Source organism: Rattus norvegicus, chromosome 6, assembly GCF_021556685.1.
Source record: "Rattus norvegicus strain SHRSP/BbbUtx chromosome 6, alternate assembly SHRSP_T2T, whole genome shotgun sequence".
NCBI classification, from domain to species: domain Eukaryota; kingdom Metazoa; phylum Chordata; class Mammalia; order Rodentia; family Muridae; genus Rattus; species Rattus norvegicus.
This window is the reverse complement of record NC_141539.1, coordinates 27,803,046-27,822,472: the sequence shown is the minus strand read 5'-3', so window position 1 is coordinate 27,822,472 and position 19,427 is coordinate 27,803,046. Positions and strand designations below refer to the sequence as shown.

Sequence of the window (19,427 nt, the reverse complement as noted above, 5' to 3'; positions counted from 1 at the left end):
CTTGTTCTGATGGAAGTCAAGTGAAAGAAGCCCCATCTTATAAGATCCTCCACCAGCAGCTCTCAACTTGTGGGTCACAACCCCTTTGGTAACACTCTATCTCCAAAAATACTTACATCATGATTCATAACAGTAACAAAGTTACAGTTATGAAGTAGCAGTGAAAGTAATTTTATAGTTGAGGGTCGCCATATTATGAGGAAGTGTACAAAGGGTCTCAGCATTTAGAAAACTGAGAAGCACTGCTCTAGATAGTTTCCCAAATGTCAGTGGTCCTCTCTGCTAGCATGAGACAAGGTTGTCTCATGAAGGGTAGGATCTAGATATCCCAGGAAGCAGGGACCAACCTGGTCAACCAGGAGAAGACTACCTTCCCAACAGACCTTGGCCACCATGTTTTTGTGGCCAGAGATTTCTGAAGAGCAACACCTGGCATTCCCAGCCCACTCTTGACTGTCATTGCATTGACCTGTCCAGGACCCATGTGCCATCCCACTCCCTGGGCTGTGCCTAAAGGTCCACACCTTGGAAGGCATTCTCGATCTCCTCAACAGTAGGCTCAGGCTGGTTCCGGAGCAGTGTGTACATACTCATGACAATGCCAGGAGTGCAGAACCCACACTGGGAACCATGGCTTCTGGCAATTCTCTCCTACAGAAAGACAGATAACACGGGTTGGGGATTTAGCTCAGTGGTAGAGCGCTTGCCTAGGAAGCACAAGGCCCTGGGTTTGGTCCCCAGCTCCAGAAAAAAAAAAAGAAAGAAAAAAAAAAGAAAGACAGATAACACAATATATATATATATATATATATATATATATATATATATATATGTTGTCAGGAACCCAGCCCTCCCAGCCGAAAGATGTGAGGGTCTCTATCAGGCCACCAAGCCTATCAGAGGTAGCACAGATTCCTCATCTGCAAGACAGGGAGCATACCACTAATTATAGCTAAGGATTTAAAAGGGTAATTCCTATAAAACCCTTTTTTCTTTTGCTCTTCTTTATCCTCCCTTCCTTCTTTTTGTTTGTTTATTAGATATTGATTCAAGGTCCCTGAACATGCTAGGCAGGGACTCTATCACTGAACATCTGTAGACCTTTTTCTACTGTTTGTCTATGATGGTGTCTCATTGTGTAGGGCTGGCAGGCCTTGAACTTGATTTCCTTCTACCCTTATCTCCTGAAGAGCTTGGATTTCAGACACCAGATAACTTTAAGCTCCTGATGTTGTCCCTGGTATTCTGTAGGCATTCATTAATGTTAGCCATTAGTAGACAAGTCATTCAGAGAATAATGACTGTTCTAGAATGGGAAATTTAGGAATTTACCCAGGTTCAAGTATCTTAAAGTGCCCTATTCAAACCCACCACTGCATTCCTGGATTGTTAAGTGAAGATACCCTCAGAGCACAGAGAGGACATGAGAATTGGAACAGGAGTTAAGTTGAGTTTATTGTATGTGTGGGATATCACAGAACTCCAACCCAAAGCTGGTAGGTTTTATACTACAAGTTCCCTTTCTTCATCCACATGACTTTCTTCTTTTTCTGTCTCTTGGGAATCTCTCTTGGTACTTGAGTAAAACTGACAGGATGTTATAACATCTGTATCTGTAGTCTACCCATTCATTTTGTGAACATGGACCAAGAAGCTAGTAGGCAGTAGGCATAGAAAGGTTATATAAACAGAGAAGAGAGATGGGAAGAAATTACATGAAGCCCATACTGTAATAGGGCAATACTGACAAAAACACATTAAGAAAAATTCCATGTGGTGGCCACAGAAGATTTATATAAGATTACATGACCCAGAATGACAGGCATCCACTGAGCCAGTGGTCAGAAAAGACCACTCTTGAAAGGATCTCGAGTCTGGTTTCAATATCAGTTTGGATCAAGAAAAAAAGAACTGTCAGCAAGAAGGCTTGATCCAGCAGGAGCTTGGCATGCCAGACAGGCTGAGAGAATATGGGCGGAACCTGCTGATGCTAAATATTTGAGGTGGGAAAACAGCTCCTCACAAGCCAGGGCAGGCTACAGAACCTTCCCTGTGTGGTAGCCAGGCTTAGGAGATTTCAGCCAGCAGTGATGTAATTCATTGCTTTAAAAAAAGTCACTCTGGGACACTGGATGGAAATTGCATTATAAAAGTAAAAACAGAAATGGGTCTTTGGGACCCATAGTATAGTCAGCCAAAGAGAGATAATGTCAGGACCAAGTTGTGAGAGTAAATAAAACATCTGGGGAAGGTGTCATAGAGGGTTGAGGTTGGAGAGTGGACCACACTTCTGGATGGATAGTGTATAGTATGTAAGAGGATCAAAGATTACTCCAAGATTCTTATCTTGGAAAATAGAACGGATTGCTTTGCCACTAACTCAAATAAAGCAATACCCAAGGAGGAAGATGTTATGGGCAAAATAGGTTTTTCCTACAGGTGAGATTAGACATTTGTGCTGTGGTGTCAAGTAGGCAATTGGAAGTGAGCCTAACGTCTGAGGAGAGGTCAAAATTGAAAGTACGAGTGTGTACGGTTTTCAGGTAGTGGGTGTTAAATGCACCTGCTGCGAGAGTATAAGAATGGAGAAGGGCAGGACTGATGCCAGAACCTGCATACTGTGGCAGTCTGTGGGAAGTCAATGAGTCAATATATGATACCAATGGGAATGAGAGGAGGAAACATGAGAAATCCATAAAACAAGAAAATCAAATGCACTAGGAGTAGAATTGACCCTGCTACTTATATGGAGATAAAATAACATCACCAAGAGCAAGAATTCATGCTGTTGGAAGGGCGGGTGCAAAGCCTGTGTTTAAACTACTCATTCTTCATTTTGCTACAGAGAAAACAGCAGGCTCAAACTAAGCTCACACTTCTCCATGGTTGGGCAGGTTTAGAGGCATCCTCTTTTCCTGCCTAAGAAACAGAGATGAGGCAATACCACCCTCGTCCTGCTCTGACACCACAGTCTGGATCACATGTTCCTTCTGTGGAACAGAACCTGTTTGATCATCTGGAGGCCCTAATGCCTCCTGGTGTCATGGAAGAAGACTGAGAAAGTGTTCCCTCCTGAGAGACATCTTTCTTCTAATGGTCAAGAGAGGACTAAGACCTGGGTTTAACTCTGGAACCATCTCTGATTGCAATTTTTCAAAGAACTCTTGCCTCAGTTATCCTGAGGTCCACTGTTCTCTGCCTCACCTGTTTCAACTTGGCCTAAAGAGCATCCATCCTCTCTCTTCAAACCCCCAGATTTGCAATATTGTCTTCCTCATGGTTCCTGCCTTCAATCCATTGGCAAGGTCCAGTTCCACAAAGGAGAAAATCCTAGTGAGGTATTTACTGATCTGTGTGGTTGGTCCTTGGAGTTGCTGAGGTTGTAGATAACCTTGAACTTCTGATAATCCTGACTCCTTCCAAGTGCAAGGATTACAAGTTTATATGGGACTGGGGTTCCAATCCATGGTGCCATGCATGCTAGGAAAGCAATCTTGTCAACTGAATTCATAGCCTCTTGCTATTATCTTATCTTTGTTCTCAAGAGAGTAAAGGTCTGACAGTCCATATTGGTGGTGATTATTATTGATTGATAACTTTATGGGATGTATAATCAGCTAGGAAACAAACCTCAGGGTGTATCCCATGAAGAATTATCTAGATTAAGTTTACCTCTGGTCAAGGCCATGAGGTTTATTGAAATTACATCAAGGTGACAAAAATGGATGAATCTAAGACTGAATAAAAGAAAGAGCTAGCCGGATATGAGCATTCCATTGTTCTCTGCTTCCCAACATCCTAATGTGCCCAGCTGCCTCAAGGACCTATCACCATGATTTCCCTATGAGTACCCTCAAACTATGAGTTAAAGTAAGTTCTTCCTTATTATTGTAAGTATTAAAGTAACCCATTTTCCATTGTTTCAGTTTTGAGCCTGGTGCAAGGGTAGCTGGCCCTTCCTACTTATCTCCAGTAGCATCGGACAGTCACCTTGCACCAGCCATGTGGAAAGTAACGAATTCAACATTTGTATTGTCCGAGAGTGGGGACAGGGGGTGAGTGGTACAACTGAACTCTTGCCTCAGTTATCCTCCATAAAACAAGAAGTACATGGGTTTATTATCAGGCGTCATGGGAATCTGGAATCAAGGAATTGTCCATTGTCAAAGCATACTCAAGGGCAAGATGCCCTTCCCTGTCTTCCCAGGGTGCCCCTGGACAGATTCAGCTGAGTCGTCGTTGTTGCTGTTGTTGTTGGGGGGGGTCATGGAGGGCTCGTGCAGTATTAGATCATGCTGGCCGTAGTGATAGGGGAGCTTTGGGTGTGAGTGCCTGCTCTCTCTACCTTGTAGCATCTAGAAGAGATTCAGAGGGGCCCTGGAACAACCTCCTTTTCTCAAGCTGTGAAGTTTCTCCCAACAACCCAGAGAAGAGCTGCAGCCTTAGTCCAAGCTCCCCTGTAAAATGTCTTGGCTTCATATTCACCACCCCACTCACCTGTACAGGATGCAGCTTCTGGGTGTTTCCTATGCCTTCCACGGTGGTCACAGCAACATGGTGCAAGGAGCAGATGGGAGCCAAGCAGGCATTGACAGAAAAATGACTAGAACCACAGATTAAGGTTGTTTCATTGCCACTGGGGTCATCAGGGCAGTGCAGGGACTACCTCATAGGACTTGGGGACTTTCTGCATGTCTCTTTGCTCTGAGCTATGTTTGTGTATACTATTGTTACCCTTGCCTCTCCATCCAAGACCCTGAGCCAGGAACAAAGGAGGCTCTATCCCAGCTGAAACTGAGCCTCCTTAGAGTCTCGGTGGGTCCATTACACCATTACACCAGCCTCAAACAAAGGAAAATGGGGTGCTTTGAGCAACCTCTTAGCCCAACTCTAGAGGGCACTTTCCAGTAGACTATAACCTTGAAGCATACTCCTCTCTCTGCAGGGCCCTTCCTCAGTACTCAGCATTAGAAACACGCATTATTTTTGTTTTCATTCCCTCTATTCCTCCATTTCCCTGGGGTAAAGGCAAAGATGAGACTCTAGCCCCTTACCCGTATCCCTCCCTTAGTTACCACTCTTTCATGAAAATAGACAACGTCAGTTTCTTAACAATATGCCAGCTCTGTGTTGGAGGCTGAGGAAGTAAGGCTAAAAACATGGAGTCCCTACCCCGGAAAAGCTTGTAGTCAGCACAGGAGACTAGAAGTGGGTGTGAAAATGCGATGTAAAACTCTGAGGGTGAATGATTCAGGAGGGCTGTACAGAGGGCATTAAGAAGTCTGAATAGACAAGGAGGACCTAATTCCACCTTGAGGGATTAAGTAGCACTTCTTAGAGGAGGTGCTGTTTGGGCCCAGTATTTCCAGGTAGAAAATTCCTGGATGAGAAGCCATGTAGGACAGGAAATAGTATATAGGAAGATCAAGACATAAATAGGCCTGGGCCATGAGTTCTTTATAGTGTTCAGCTTGAGGAGGCCCTTGATGGCAAAGGAAACTGGGGAGAAACTCAGGGACATACTATGGAGTGTTGGAGAAGGATTTTACAGGATGCCATGTTAGCCTCCTCAGTAGAATGGTCGTTTTATCAGTAGTCCAGAGCTTGGTCCCCATTCATCAGTCAGGAAAGATACCCTATAGGACATGATTCTATACTCTTTGTTCATGATTGGAGTCTTCTCAGAAACACGCATGCGCACACATTCACTCACAAGATGATTGCACATCCTACCCTCCCATGGAGCACCAGGCAAAGGATACACAATCTTGTTCTGAAGACGGTCATACTTGGAGATCATCACGGTGCATGCCCCACAGCCACCTTCTCCACAGCCAAGCTTGGTCCCACATAGCCCCACTGAACAACCACTTGTTAAGGACACAGATCCAGAGAAAAGGTTCAACAAACAGCTGGGAATGCTGGGCAGAGTCTCACAGGCCCAACTCACACACAGCTGAAGCCCTTGACCCCGGAGACAGCAGACCTATGGCCTCCTCAATCCATGAGGCTGCTCTGTACCATACCGGTGTAAGAGCAGACCAGCTCCACTGCAGATGAGTCAGTGCCCACACAACAGTGTCCAGACACAAGCTCTGAGTAAGAGAACCTCACATCTCAAAGACAGCATACGGGGGTGTTGAGGTGAGCAGTGAAGCCATTCTGAGGACTGACCAAGGCTTGGACTTTTTACCCCGAAATAAACTCACAGCAGTCATGTAGCCACCTTTCTTGATCCATACTGGCCTCTTTGTTGAGTTTCTGTCAGTCCCTAGGCCCCCATCTCTCTTCTGAGGACAGGAGACACGGAGAATTATTAGCAGACGGCTGCATCCTCCATTTTCAAGACAAAATTAACAAGAGATAAATGATATTGCATTTCACATTTAAAGCTCTTGATTTTCATAGCAATTTGCTTAGGCGAGAGCTACGATTTCTCTGCAGATTAAAATGCAAAGCAAAAAGCAAGCTGAGGACTAAGCCGTAACGCAAGCTGCAGGGTGTCATTTTGTGTGTTGTAGTCCAGAAGTCTCCTGACTCCAGAGCTGTGCACAGTCCACCTCCTCCTGTCACCAAAGAGGCGTCCTAAGAACTTAAGTTATTTTTTTGTTTGCTTCTTTGTTCTCATTAGCCGATGTATATACAGCTATGTGCAGCCGATACACCTAGAAGTGTATGGACAGAGATGGTTATCAGTCTACTCTTTATCCCCTAGCCTTAATATCTGTCTAGAACACGTAGGCTAGGAGCAATTCTCCTTCTCTCACAGATTAACTAATGGCCCAATTAACTAAGGCTGCAATAAGGAAGAGGACTTTATACTCTCTGTGGCAACTTTCAGTTTTAAATTTCATTTGAGCTTTGATCTACTAAACCTGTCCACTGAGATAAGGTGTTTCTGTGGCTCTTAGGCTTCAGAAACGAAAACTGAACTTAGTCAAAAACTAAAATGAGCTTTGTTTTCAGAACACTGAAATTCATCTCAGCAACCTCCTAGTGGGGTTGGGCTGATAACAGCATTCCCTTTTCCTACTCACTGAACCCACAGAAGAGCCACCCTGGCCAGATTCTGAGCTTTCAGATATGCCCATACCAAGTCACCCTCTACACTGTCTGAAAGGAGGGGGTGAACCACAGTTAAGGCCATGATTCTGGGCTCACTTTTGTGAGTACTGAGCAAGTAGGTCACTCACACCTATGGGTAGGAGAGGACAACACCATAGACAGATGTTGTCAGCCTGGATGAGAAGTGCATGGCTGTAGCTTCCGTCCAGGGTCTGCCAGAACTTGCCCAGAATATATGTAGTGAAAGCAGGTCACTTAATCAGTGTTGGCCTCACTTCCTCTCTGAAGGGGATAATGTTATACTTCCACAGTATTTCCGTGAAGATTATGTGACATCAGCTTTACAAACTAGTTTGAACTTTGCCTGTACATGACAAGTGTTCATTAAATGTCAGCACCTATATTTTCTGTTGTTTTAGATGCAGGGTCCCAGAATACTTTAAGAACATGACAGAGGAAAAGGTATGGGGTCCTACAGAAGCCTTCTCCACAATGGATGGAAAGTAGCGCCCAGGACACTCTACAACAGTGATTCTGAGCCTTCCTAATGCTGTGACCCTTTAATACAGTGCCTCGTGTTGTGACGACCCCCATTATTTTTGTTGCTACTTTATAATTTTGCTGTTACTGTTATGAATAAAATGTAGTTATCTGGTATGCAGGATATCTGATAAGCAACCACTGTGAAAGGGCCATGTGACCCTCCCCAAAGGGGTTGTGACACCCAGGTTGAAAACCACCACTCTCCGGTGTGTCCTGCCCTCGATGTCTCTAAAGCCTGCCACTAAGCCTTGATGCCTTACATAATACCCACTGCAATCATCCTTTGAAGTATAGAGCTTTTGTCTGAGAATGCTCAGTAACTATGTAGAATGTACCTAGTGTATGGAAGGCCCTATGTCCAATGCCCAACAGTGCAAGAAAAAACAATAGAAACCCCTTCTCTGGTCTTCCTGGGCCTGTAGTGAGTCCAAGAGGTTCCTGCATAGTCCTGTATGTGTTAAACTAATGTTAACTAAAGAAGAGCCCAAGGCAAATGGGCATGAAGTTCATGGGGGCTACTGAGAGGGGTTTTCATGGGCACAGAACCAAATCCTGGAATTACTAGACTCTTTGCTGAAGAAATCTGAAAGAAAGCCATGAACAGCCTTTCCTTTGAGGACTGTGAGTTTACAATCTAGGGAGCCAAGGATTACCCAATGTCTCCCAGCTATGAGTGCCACAGCTGTGTCACTTGGAAATTATGTCAGCTTCAGAGAACAGCCCCATAGTCCCCTCATCCTCATTTCCACTGAAGAGTCAGGATACACTTTCTTCTCAGGTAGACCAGAAGTGTTGTTTCAGGGTCCGCATTTTTCTCCACCACCTACCAAGAAAATACATCAAAGAATCATCCTTCCATTCTTTCGCAGTTGATTTCCTCCCTTTCATCTCTTACCCCAAAATCTGTAGAGCTAATGGGCACAGAGTAGATGGACCATGACAATGTAGGCATTTTTTCTTACAATTCCATAAAAATTGAACACACGAGCTATAAAACATGATCATGCCCTCAGGTCCTAGAATTCCACCTGGACACATCACAGAAGCTTGGGTTCTGTGCTAAGTCCAGCATATCACCTCATTTCTCCTGCCTCTTCCCAGCCACACATTCAAGAGTTGGAGCTGTCAGCACGTAGACTCTAACTTTGCTTCCTTGAGTGGGTCTGCTCAGACTGTGTGTGATGAGAGAAGGCTGGATACGTAGCCCATGCGCATAGCAAAGTGTTGCATGCAATGATCTACCATGATAGCAACATGAGCATACCAGCAAGGAGAAGTAATCTCAAGAAAAAAAAATCCACATACTCAGTAAGGTAGAAACAGACAATGTGAGATGCTCTCCCCAGATATCAACCTTCAAAGACAGTCCCTGAGGGCTCACTTCACTACTCCCCATACTTAAAGGCAGAGAATGTGTGATATGAGAGTCTTAAGAGAAGTGTGCTATATATAGGTCCTAGAGTTTCTTTGAGTGGAAGGGAAAGAAACATCTGCCTCACATCTCAAATTAAAAGAAGAGCTATTCTTTGTACCACGCATAAATTCATTATTCCTTCTTCCCAGTAGTGCCAGTAGCCAGGCCAACCCAAGACTTTCTCAGAGGCCCCAATGAGAGAACAACATGAACTTTCATATTATGTCCTTGTCCAGGAGGGGACTTGGCAAGGCCAGTCTATGGCTGGAGCCTGTGCCTCCTCAGATGAGTCAAGGAGACAGCTTCTGGGGACCAGGCTCTTCCCCCTGGGCTGTGGCTATCAGTCCTAAGGCAGCTGTGTGTGTGCAGAACCCTGGGTTCTCTTTGCCAAGATTGCCTGACTTAGCTCTGCTGACTTTGACCATTTTCCCCTCTGCAAATAAAACATATGACACTGTACTTCTTAATAATTCTTCCCTGGCATGAGTCATCAGCTTGTGAGAGACCTCTTGGTCCAAGCTATTGCTTTTGCTTCTTTATTTCTTGTTTTCTCTATTTCTTAACCCCGGTTCTCCCTCTTGACAATGTCACATTCAGAACCCATATCCCTGAAGGTTCTGGACAGCAAAGGACAGATAGTGGTGTGCCATACCACAGCTAAAGGTAGATCTAGCATCATGTTGCTAACTATAAATCATGTGTTTAAACTCTTACTTTAGCTTAAATGGACAAAGTGGTCATATTGGTTCACATTCTCAGAGTTTAATAGGTCCAAGAATTTTGTTAGCGGTGGGCATGCTATAGACTATCCATGATGTACGTACGGTTGGCTTGAGCGTATTCAAGTCAGTCTCAGCAAGATTACCTAGAGGAAGTGACAGGACAGTCAAGAGAAGTATTCTTTGTGCAATGGACCCTTCATGCTGGAGGCTGAGAGAAAGCAGAGAGCATAAGAAATGCACATCACTCGTGCCATGGGATGCATGAGCAAATGCTCCCTTCTTTAGCCCGTGAGGAATCTTTAAAGCCATCAAAAGAATTAGCTCTGAGTGGTTGAAACGGCAGCTTAAAATAGAGCCAGTTAAGTGAGATCCTTCCTGTTGTCTCATGAATCATTCTAAGACTTTTTGGGGAAACTTTGCTAGAGAATAAAATGATGTGTGTGCATGTGTGTGTGTTGTGTAGTGTGGGGTGTATATGCATGTAGCTCTTGTATGTGAGTGTGTGGGTACATACACACAAATACATACATGGAGAGAGAGAGAGAGAGAGAGAGAGAGAGAGAGAGAGAGAGAGAGAGAGAGAGAGAGCATAATAGGACATCAATTGTCTTCCTCTAGCTCTCACAGTCTTGCTATCTTCGACAGGCTCTCTCACTGTATAGAAGCTCACTGTATAGGCTAGACTGACTGGTCCATGAGCTCTTCGGACTTGTCTGTTTCCACCCACCAATGCTGGCATGTGCAACCATTCCTGGCTTTTTGTATGGAAGCCAGGGATTCAGACTCGGGATCTCATTCCTGCAGAGCCAGTGTTCTTACTACTGTGCCATCTCCCTAGCCCCAATAATGGCATTTTTGTATCAACTCCAAATAATACATTCCTGAAACGTGCAGAATTCCCCCTTCAACTATGTTTAAAGGAAAATGTGAGATACAAAGTGTAATCCTTAGACAAATACTATGTGCTTTCTCTCATTTGGCTTCTATAAATTTTATCTGCATGTAGACATGTATTTATATGACATGACCGTACAGGTGAAACTATTTAGGGAGAAAGGGAACTAACAGGAGGGGGAGAGGAGAAAGTGGAGTATATGAGTCATATGATCAACATACAACGTGTACTTGTATAATTTTTTAATTTAAATTTAAAATTGTTTTCTTTAATTTATTTTATGATAACAACTCAGGCTTCTAGATTGTTCAATGTCCTGGTTATTAAGGCAAAACTTCTTTTCTCGGAGATGTTATGAATGCAAATAAAAATTACCCCCCAAGGGGTTGGGGATTTAGCTCAGCGGTAGAGCGCTTGCCTAGCAAGTGCAGGCCCTGGGTTCGGTCCCCAGCTCCGAAAAAAAAATTACCCCCCAAAAATGACCATTGTCACCCTCCCCGTAGGCATCAGTGACCTTAGTGGGCCATTTCTCCCCATGTTTCTCCTTCCTCCTTTCTAGTACATCACATTAGTCACACACACACACACACACACACACACACACACACACACACACAAAATGCCTGCTGGGACCACCTACAAATTCAAGATAAGTTCCTCAATGTCTCTGAGGACCCTTTTAAATATGTCCTCTCTTTTAGCTGTCCTGCCTCCTCCTTCCCTGGCAAGTTCATCTGACTGAAGTTAAAATCCATCATGTATCTCCCAGTTCTGTGTTTGGAACATCTCTCTCTCTTTCTCAGAGATCTTGACTTGTTGGGAAACTTCAAATGCTCCCCTATTCGAGAATATCTACAAAGAAGAGACATGCTACATTGGCGCTGTGCCTCAGAGCTTGCCACAGTGTGCCTCATAGAACAGTCTAACAGAAAGCCCATAGGGAAAACACTTGGCAGGTGTCACAGTTTGCATCTGAAATATTCCCTCCATGTTTGGAGCACTGGATACCCAGCTGATGGGGTGGTTCTAAATCCTTTAGGAGCCGGGGTACCTGGTGAAAGCAGGTTATGGGTTTGAGGGGGAGGCTTTGGGTGCTATACCCAGCCTCTGATGCTTCCTTCTCTCTGTCTCCTCATCTGTCATAGTGGCCCTCACCCCTTTATTCATGATGATCATCTGCTCAGGTGCATGAGGCCTACTCGTGGGCTAAATCCAATGAAACCATGAGCAGAAACAAATCCTTCCTTTTATTGATTCTTCCAGGTATTGTGGTGCTGGGGATACAAAAGGAACTTACACTGTGGGGGAGCAGGGTTATAAATACTTGTGTTGATGGTTGATGGGCTAGCAGCATGACTTAGTAGATAGAAGTGCCTGCTATCAAGCTTGATAACCTGATATGAGTTCAATTCTTCTCTCTCTCTCTCTCTCTCTCTCTCTCTCTCTCTCTCTCATACACACACACACACATACACACGTGCACACACACACATATACACATGCACACACACACACAAACACACACACACACACAGAGAGAGAGAGAGAGAGAGAGAGAGAGAGAGAGAGAGAGAGAGAGAGACTAAATACATAGAACTTAAAGAACAAAATGAGTGAGTAGATTGCTCTGAGAATTTGGACTTAATAGTGATGGCTGGTTATTTATAATAGCCAGAAGCTGGAAAGAACCCAGATGCCCATCAACAGAGGAATGGATACAGAAAATGTGGTACATCTACACAATGGAATATTACTCAGCTATCAAAAACAATGACTTTATGAAATTCATAGGCAAATGGTTGGAACTGGAAAATATCATCCTGAATGAGGTAACCTAATCACAGAAAAACACACATGGTATGCACTCATTGATAAGTGGCTATTAGCCCAAATGCTTGAATTACCCTAGATGCCTAGAACAAATGAAACTCAAGACGGATGATCAAAATGTGAATGCTTTACTCCTTCTTTAAAAGGGGAACAAGAATACCCTTGACAGGGAATAGAGAGGCAAAGATTAAAACAGACACAGAAGGAACACCCATTCAGAGCCTGCCCCACATGTGGCCCATGCATATACAGCCATCCAATTAGACAAGATGGATGAAGCAAAGAAGTGCAGGCCGACAGGAACCGGATGTAGATCTCTCCCGAGAGACACAGCCAGAATACAGCAAACACAGAGGCGTATGCCAGCAGCAAACCACTGAATTGAGAATAGGACCCCCGCTGAAGGAATCAGAGAAAGAACTGGAAGAGCTTGAAGGGGCTCGAGACACCATATGTACAACAATGCCAAGCAACCAGAGCCTCCAGGGACTAAGCCACTACCTAAAGACTATACATGGACTGACCCTGGACTCTGACCTCATAGGTAGCATTGAATATCCTAGTAAAAGCACCAGTGGAAGGGGAAGCCCTGGGTCCTGCTAAGACTGAACCCCCAGTGAACTAGATTGTTGGGTGGAGGGCGGCAAGGGGGGGAGGATGGGGAGGGGAACACCCATAAAGAAGGGGAGGGGGAGGGGGGTGTTTGCCCGGAAACCAGGAAAGGGAATAACACTCGAAATGTATATAAGAAATACTCAAGTTAATTAAAAAAAAATAGTGATGGCTGGGTGTTGTGCTGTAGTGGTGCACACTGTTAGTCACAGCACTCAAGGCTCAGAGGCAGGCCAATCTCTGTGAGTCCAAGGTCAGCCTGGTCTACATAGTAAGACCCTATCTCAAAAAAGAAAAAAAGGAAGGAAGAAAGGAAGGGTGGAAGAAGGTCCTAAGAACGATAACACACTATATACAATTAAATCTATAACTTTGAGATTATAATTAATCAGTGAATAAATAACAAAACCGCATGCCTCCAGCTATATCGTCTTCCTGTAGGGATTTCTCCTGCATCCCTCTCAGTAGGACTAAAACCCTAGACCCTGAAGAGGACATCACCACAATGACAGTAAAATATTGAACAACTCTCTCCCTCCAGAAGATGACAGGTCACCAAGGTCCACACTGCTGCCAGAAGATTCTCACAGGCACTTGGTGCCTCATACCTGAGCCCTCTCTAAGACCACTTGCGCAGACAGAACCCTGCGCAGTACTGTAAACAAGGAGGAAGAGGCTCCCTGAGGAGAATGAGACGCCATCTTTCCACAGCTTCTTTGGTAATTTCTTTGCACAACATCTATGGCCCAATGCCTAGAACATCTTGAAGAAGGAAATGAATCTGAACTTACTCAATCTTCCTTTGCTCACCCAGATCGCCCCTTACTTACTCCTGCTTATTACTACTCACTAATCTGTTCACACTCTCTTCATCCTTCTGGTAGCTTCCCGAGAGCTCACACCTTTGTAAATGACAAACACGGCTGGCTATTCATCAAGAGAAACTGACAGGATCGAAGCTCCCAGGGATAGAAGGGATTGGTATGATGCTACTCTCTAAACATCTAAAAATCTCTTCTCTACAGTGCTAATAAAGCACAAGGAGAAGCAATTTCGGCCAAGCCAGCTCATCTCAAAAACGCTCCTTTCACAGAGGCTAAGAGCAAGCTGTCCCCTCAGAAGAACAGTGGGGCACGCACAAATCAACAGCTTGATATACCTTAGGGTAAGACATGACCTTCAGAGCACTTTGAACCTGCCACCAGCTCCCTGAAGGGGCCAATTTATGAAAGGGCCAATGATGACGTCTGTGTGTACACAGTATTTCCAGAAAGTCCAGTTAACAGCTGTTTCTTTCACCTCTGTCACGTAAACGCTGAGCACAAAAGACATTTAAAATATCCAGTGCAAAAAGTCTTGCTACCACCAGCTTAGGCATTCCACCCTAGCTCGTGTCATGGTACCAACTGCCCAACTCAAAAGAACCATATATCAGAGAGATCCAGGAATCCAGGGATGGAATCACTCAAACCGAATCCACAGGCTTTGCGGTACTGGTGTTGGAATGACTCCTAAAGTTTCCGTGCTAGTTACCCAAGCAGATCCTGGCAGTCTAAGTCCTTAGGAATTCTCAGAAGCCCATGTTTATTCCTGCAAATTTCCTCAGAAGCTACTCAGGCTCTTCAATCATCACAAAAGTATCAACATAACAAGACAAGGAAAGTCTTTTCGGGGGGCATCCTTTGGTCCACTCGTGATTTATAATGTCCACGTAGCCAGTTACAGTGGGGGGAAATAATGGCTCCTCTCCTGTGATCTCAAGTGGGGGGAGGGGAGGGCTGAAGGGCCCCGAGTACCTTGAAGGGAATCAAGCAGCACCAGAGACAATAACTTGCTCCTTCTCTCCCTGCACTGAGTTGAAGTTGCAAAGATTCCTGGGCTATCAGGGATTTGTGGACCCCATAACCACTTTTCCTAAGTGGCATTTGCAATATTTACATATAGAACTGAGAGAAGGTGGCAGGGGCGGGGGGAGGGGGCTTTATGAAAAGAATAGTGACAATGATGGCTTGCCACAAGGTGTCAGTGTATGTCGCCACACGGTAAGTCAGTTCTAGCTGTTAAATCTGTGTACAGGATCATGTATCAGAATCAACGGCTATGTGTGTTTTATACCCTGGCATTAGCATAAAATGCATGTCTGTTGCTGTTCGTAGTAAAGAGAGCCATCAAAATACTAGGCTAGGCTTGCTTAAACACAGAAATAGAGAAGTGCTGGTGATTCCTCATCTCACCTAGACTCTGTTCCTTTTCCGTCTCTGAGCCAGTGTGTCCACTAGCACAGAGTAGATATCCCTCTCTCTTCTCTCTCCCTTCCTCCTTTGCTTTCTGAGTATCTTGCCTCTGTTTTTCTTGCTCAAAAGATACCAAACTACAGCAACACCTTCTAGGGGGTAAGATGAGAGCAGAACAAATCAAAGGGTCCACGTAAGAGAGACGACACATGTCCCTTCCCAGATAGCAGACCCCTGCTTACCTTTTTGCCATTCACAAAGAAGACCAACTCATCCGCAGTCATCGTGGCTGCTGGAGTCACTGAGCTCTTGAGAAGTAGTTGTAGATATCACTGCCCTGCAACTTGAAAGATACGCCTCCCAGCAAAATGAAACAAAGTTACCCAATGAGAAACAACCGGCTCCAGGCATGGACGGTTCTTGGCAAGAGTCACAGGTTTGCACAATCCAGGAAGGACGGGACAGCCACCAGGCAAATCCTACTCTGCCCTCCTAGTCAAAGTGCACAGGCTTAGATTAGGGAGGCCCGCGTCTTGGCACCAGATGACTGTGAATTCTGGGCACCTGCCCTTGTGGAACCTGCTTCATCCTCCTCCCACTTACCATACCAGGAAGAGAGGGGGAAGGAGCCAGTTGTCAGCCAGCAAAGCTGATTCACTCTCTCCTCCTGTACACACTTGTTATTTTCCCAGTCTGGCTTACCCTGACACGGACTCGCCACTGGCGTGCTCAACTCATTCTCTCAGGGCCTGACAGAATGTGAAGGTCACAGACACGGATTCTCACGTCCAGACTCAAACCCTGACCTTTGACTACAGCCTGTCACTTACTGCCTGCAGAACTCAGCCATTTCATCTTGGAAAGGGACATCAAAATGATACCAAAAGCACAAAGCTAAAAAACAAACGGCCTCTCGGGTGTGCCTCATAAACTTGCAGAGAATGGAAATATTTATCATTCTTGAACAATCACTGCAACAATCCCGATAAATCATGTTCGAGACTTTCACAAAACCTGCCAAATTATCAGAGGTACTCACACACCAAACCATGTTTTAAACACCAAGGTAAATCAGAAAGCTAATACAACATCATCACAGTCTGTTAGCAGAACTGAGAACACCCCTCCCTCCTCCAACATCTGGTGTAAATGCCTATGCAGTGTCCACTCAGGCAATACCCGTGGGCTCTCCTGGCCCCAGCCCTCCCATCACTCCATTCCACCCACCCTCACATCAGCAGGCACTCTGTTCGTCCCCAGCCCTACGCTCACTCAGTCACATAGCCAACCTACAGGGGGACACTTCTCATAGCCCTGGAAGACCACAGAAAAGGAGAGAAGGAAATGAGTCAGATGTGCCTGGTACAACAACAACATCTTGAAAAACAGGACCCCTAGGACAGTCACATCATCAACACAATGCCCCCTCTGCTGGTGCAGCCCCGATAGAACCGAGAATGAACTTATGTGTCAGTCGATCAATATCCCAGTTTGCCCCCAGACTATGCTAGGGCTAGTGCAACAAATCCCAAGGCAAATGGAGATTCTGGTCATCATAAAACAGTACTTGTTGCTAGAGTCAAATGCCCTACAAAATGGGGTGCTAGTGACATGACTGGTAGAGCAGTTATTGTTGTTGTTGGTGGTGGTGGTGGTGGTGGCCGCGGCAGCGGCGGTGGTGGTATTTCTGAGACCAGGAAAAAAACATTCCAAGCCCAGGACAATCCTTTTCAATAAAGACTTGTCCAACCTAAAATGTCAGTCAAGCAGAAACAGAGAGATCATGGTCTGAAAGGAAAAGGGTGGGGAGAGGGACTAAGGCTGAACCTAAGGTGTGTTTTGTAACCCCTTTCCTCACACTCTTATGATTGATTGGCTCTTCTGTTCTCTGACCCACTTTCCTGAGCTTTGCCCTTTCACCTTGGCTATTCCTCCGCAGTCAAGGAAGCTATGAGGGCTGGACTTAGTGTTAGCTCCATCATCTTTGTAAAAGTTGCTGTCTTGGGTCCGGTGGCCACATTCACAGACACGGCTTACTATAACTACACTGCAAAATCAGTTCTCCCAAAAAGTAAAGAGGGTAAACTGTCCCAGCAGATGTTGGGCAAGTGCTGGATAAAGGATGTAGGAATGTGAAACTGAGGGGTTTATATCGCGCACAGTACCCCTCCCCTGCCATAGTCTGTAGGCACAAGCAACCTGACTGAGGCAGTGCAGGAACAGATGAAACTCCAAGAGGAGATGAGGAGGTTGGTTGGGGTTGAACTTAACCCTTGGGGAGTCGCCTGAGAAGGGAAAGACCAGCCCACAGACACAGCTCCAGAGAGAGAGAGAGCAGGACTCTGAAGTTGGGACATTCACACCACACATCACGCAGGACCCCATGGCTGGTGCTGCCAGAGGCTCCTTGGAACCACAGGGAGTAAACAGGTTGCAGCACTGGCTAGGAGTAGTAGACCTAAGACAACAGACTGTGGCCATAGCTGAAATGTGGTAAGGAAACCGGAAGCAGGGAGGTTCTCAACACTCCCCACCCTGACCACAGCTGAGAAAAGCTACGTGGATGACAGGAAGCCTGTGGTGGAACTTGTTGCAATGCACTGATAGACCTGTAGATACGGGGTTGGGGCTTTCTCCTAACTAATAACTGACCAAGAAACATTGACTGAGAACATATTTATTTTTGTTCATTGCTCATTTGCATTCATGTTTTTATTTATCTATTTATTTTTTCTGTTTTCTATATATCTTATTTAGGTTTTTTTTTAATTCTTTAAATTTTTTTCTCTTAGTGTGTATACTTTTGTATTTTAAGTTCAGGTGATGTGGCTTGTATCTTGCTGATGAAAGCTCTTATGTTTTCCTTTTCCCTAAATTTAATGTAACATTTTCTTTACTGCTTTTTGTATATCTAACCCATGTACTTGATTTAATTCTTACCCCATCCCGTCCTATCCCATCATCCACACCCCTTCACTTTACTACTTAAATATGCAGCATTCTCCCCCAATGAGAACCCTAGTTCTTCTGTCTTTAGACTTTCTAGGAAACACCAGAGAAGAGCATGGTGTCTTCCAAGGCTAACGGGGGCTTATGTTGACCCATAATAACTTTCATTGCAGCCAGCTTTGGTGATAATAAATCTAAGTGAGAACGAGCTACCAAAAATAAACAAGGATAGGCATAAGCCAAGATAGAAACCATGGGGAAGGGGAAAGAGCTGCAAACCAGAAGACAGGTACTCCCCAAGAGACGCACAAAGCATAACAAAGAGACACAAAAGGCATGAGAAGATTCCATTATGACAGCCCATAGGCTGACATTTTCTTAACAATAGAAATCAAATTTTTTTCAAAGGCCAAACAGAGGATGCAAATAAACAGATAAGGAGCTTAGCTTAAGTTGTGAAATTGCTTCAAGACATAGAGAGAAAGTAACACAAGATCTGATGTCAGTACCATAAATGCATAGAATGATATATCTGAATCCTTAAAAGAAATAATTGTTAGCCAAAATTGCTGTACTCTGAAAACACATGAAGGAATAAGAGTATCTCAAAAGAATACAAGCATATATGTGCTAATAAACAATCATAATCCATAGTAACTAGGCCAGCACTAAGAGCAATTAAGGATTATTACACACAGAGAAAGAAGAAAGACAGTTTCACACATAAGAAAACAGGAAAGAATATAGTTGGCATGGCTATAAGCATCAGTAACTTGGAGAAAATTTTAAAATATGGAAGAAAAAAATCACCAAGGAAATGCAGGTTCCATACAAGGAACAAGGGGGATTCCGGAAATGAGAGCATCAATCAGGTAACAAGGAACCAGCAGAGCATCATCCACAAATGCCACCAAGCAGAAGAATTCATCTCAAGAATTCATGCCAAGGTTGAGACAGTAATGCACACAGACATATGAGAAAAATGGGCCAGGGAGATTTCTCAGTGACTAGAATGCTTGTGTGAGTATAGGCTTTGGGTCCCCAGGGCCCACAGAAGTGACAAATGGGCGTACAACTGTAACTCCAGCCTGAGATGGCAGAAACAGAAACTCTTCAGAGAGAGCTATCTAGCAAGGCTAGCCATACTGACACGTTCTGGGCCT

General features: G+C 44.6%; 1 protein-coding gene across 2 annotated transcripts in view; it reads right to left on the bottom strand.

The window, feature by feature from the left end:
* The window catches only part of Xdh (xanthine dehydrogenase), a 62,106-nt gene extending 46,481 nt beyond the window's left edge, over nt 1–15,625 (bottom strand). The window contains 5 exon segments of one of the 2 annotated variants that reach the window (NM_017154.2): nt 525–651; nt 4,498–4,603; nt 5,763–5,859; nt 8,374–8,431; nt 15,558–15,625. In NM_017154.2, coding sequence (NP_058850.2) covers nt 525–651; nt 4,498–4,603; nt 5,763–5,859; nt 8,374–8,431; nt 15,558–15,599 — 430 coding nt within the window. In that variant the 5' untranslated portion in view covers nt 15,600–15,625. 2 annotated transcript variants of the gene reach the window in all.
* Nucleotides 15,626–19,427: the final 3,802 nt, after the last annotated feature.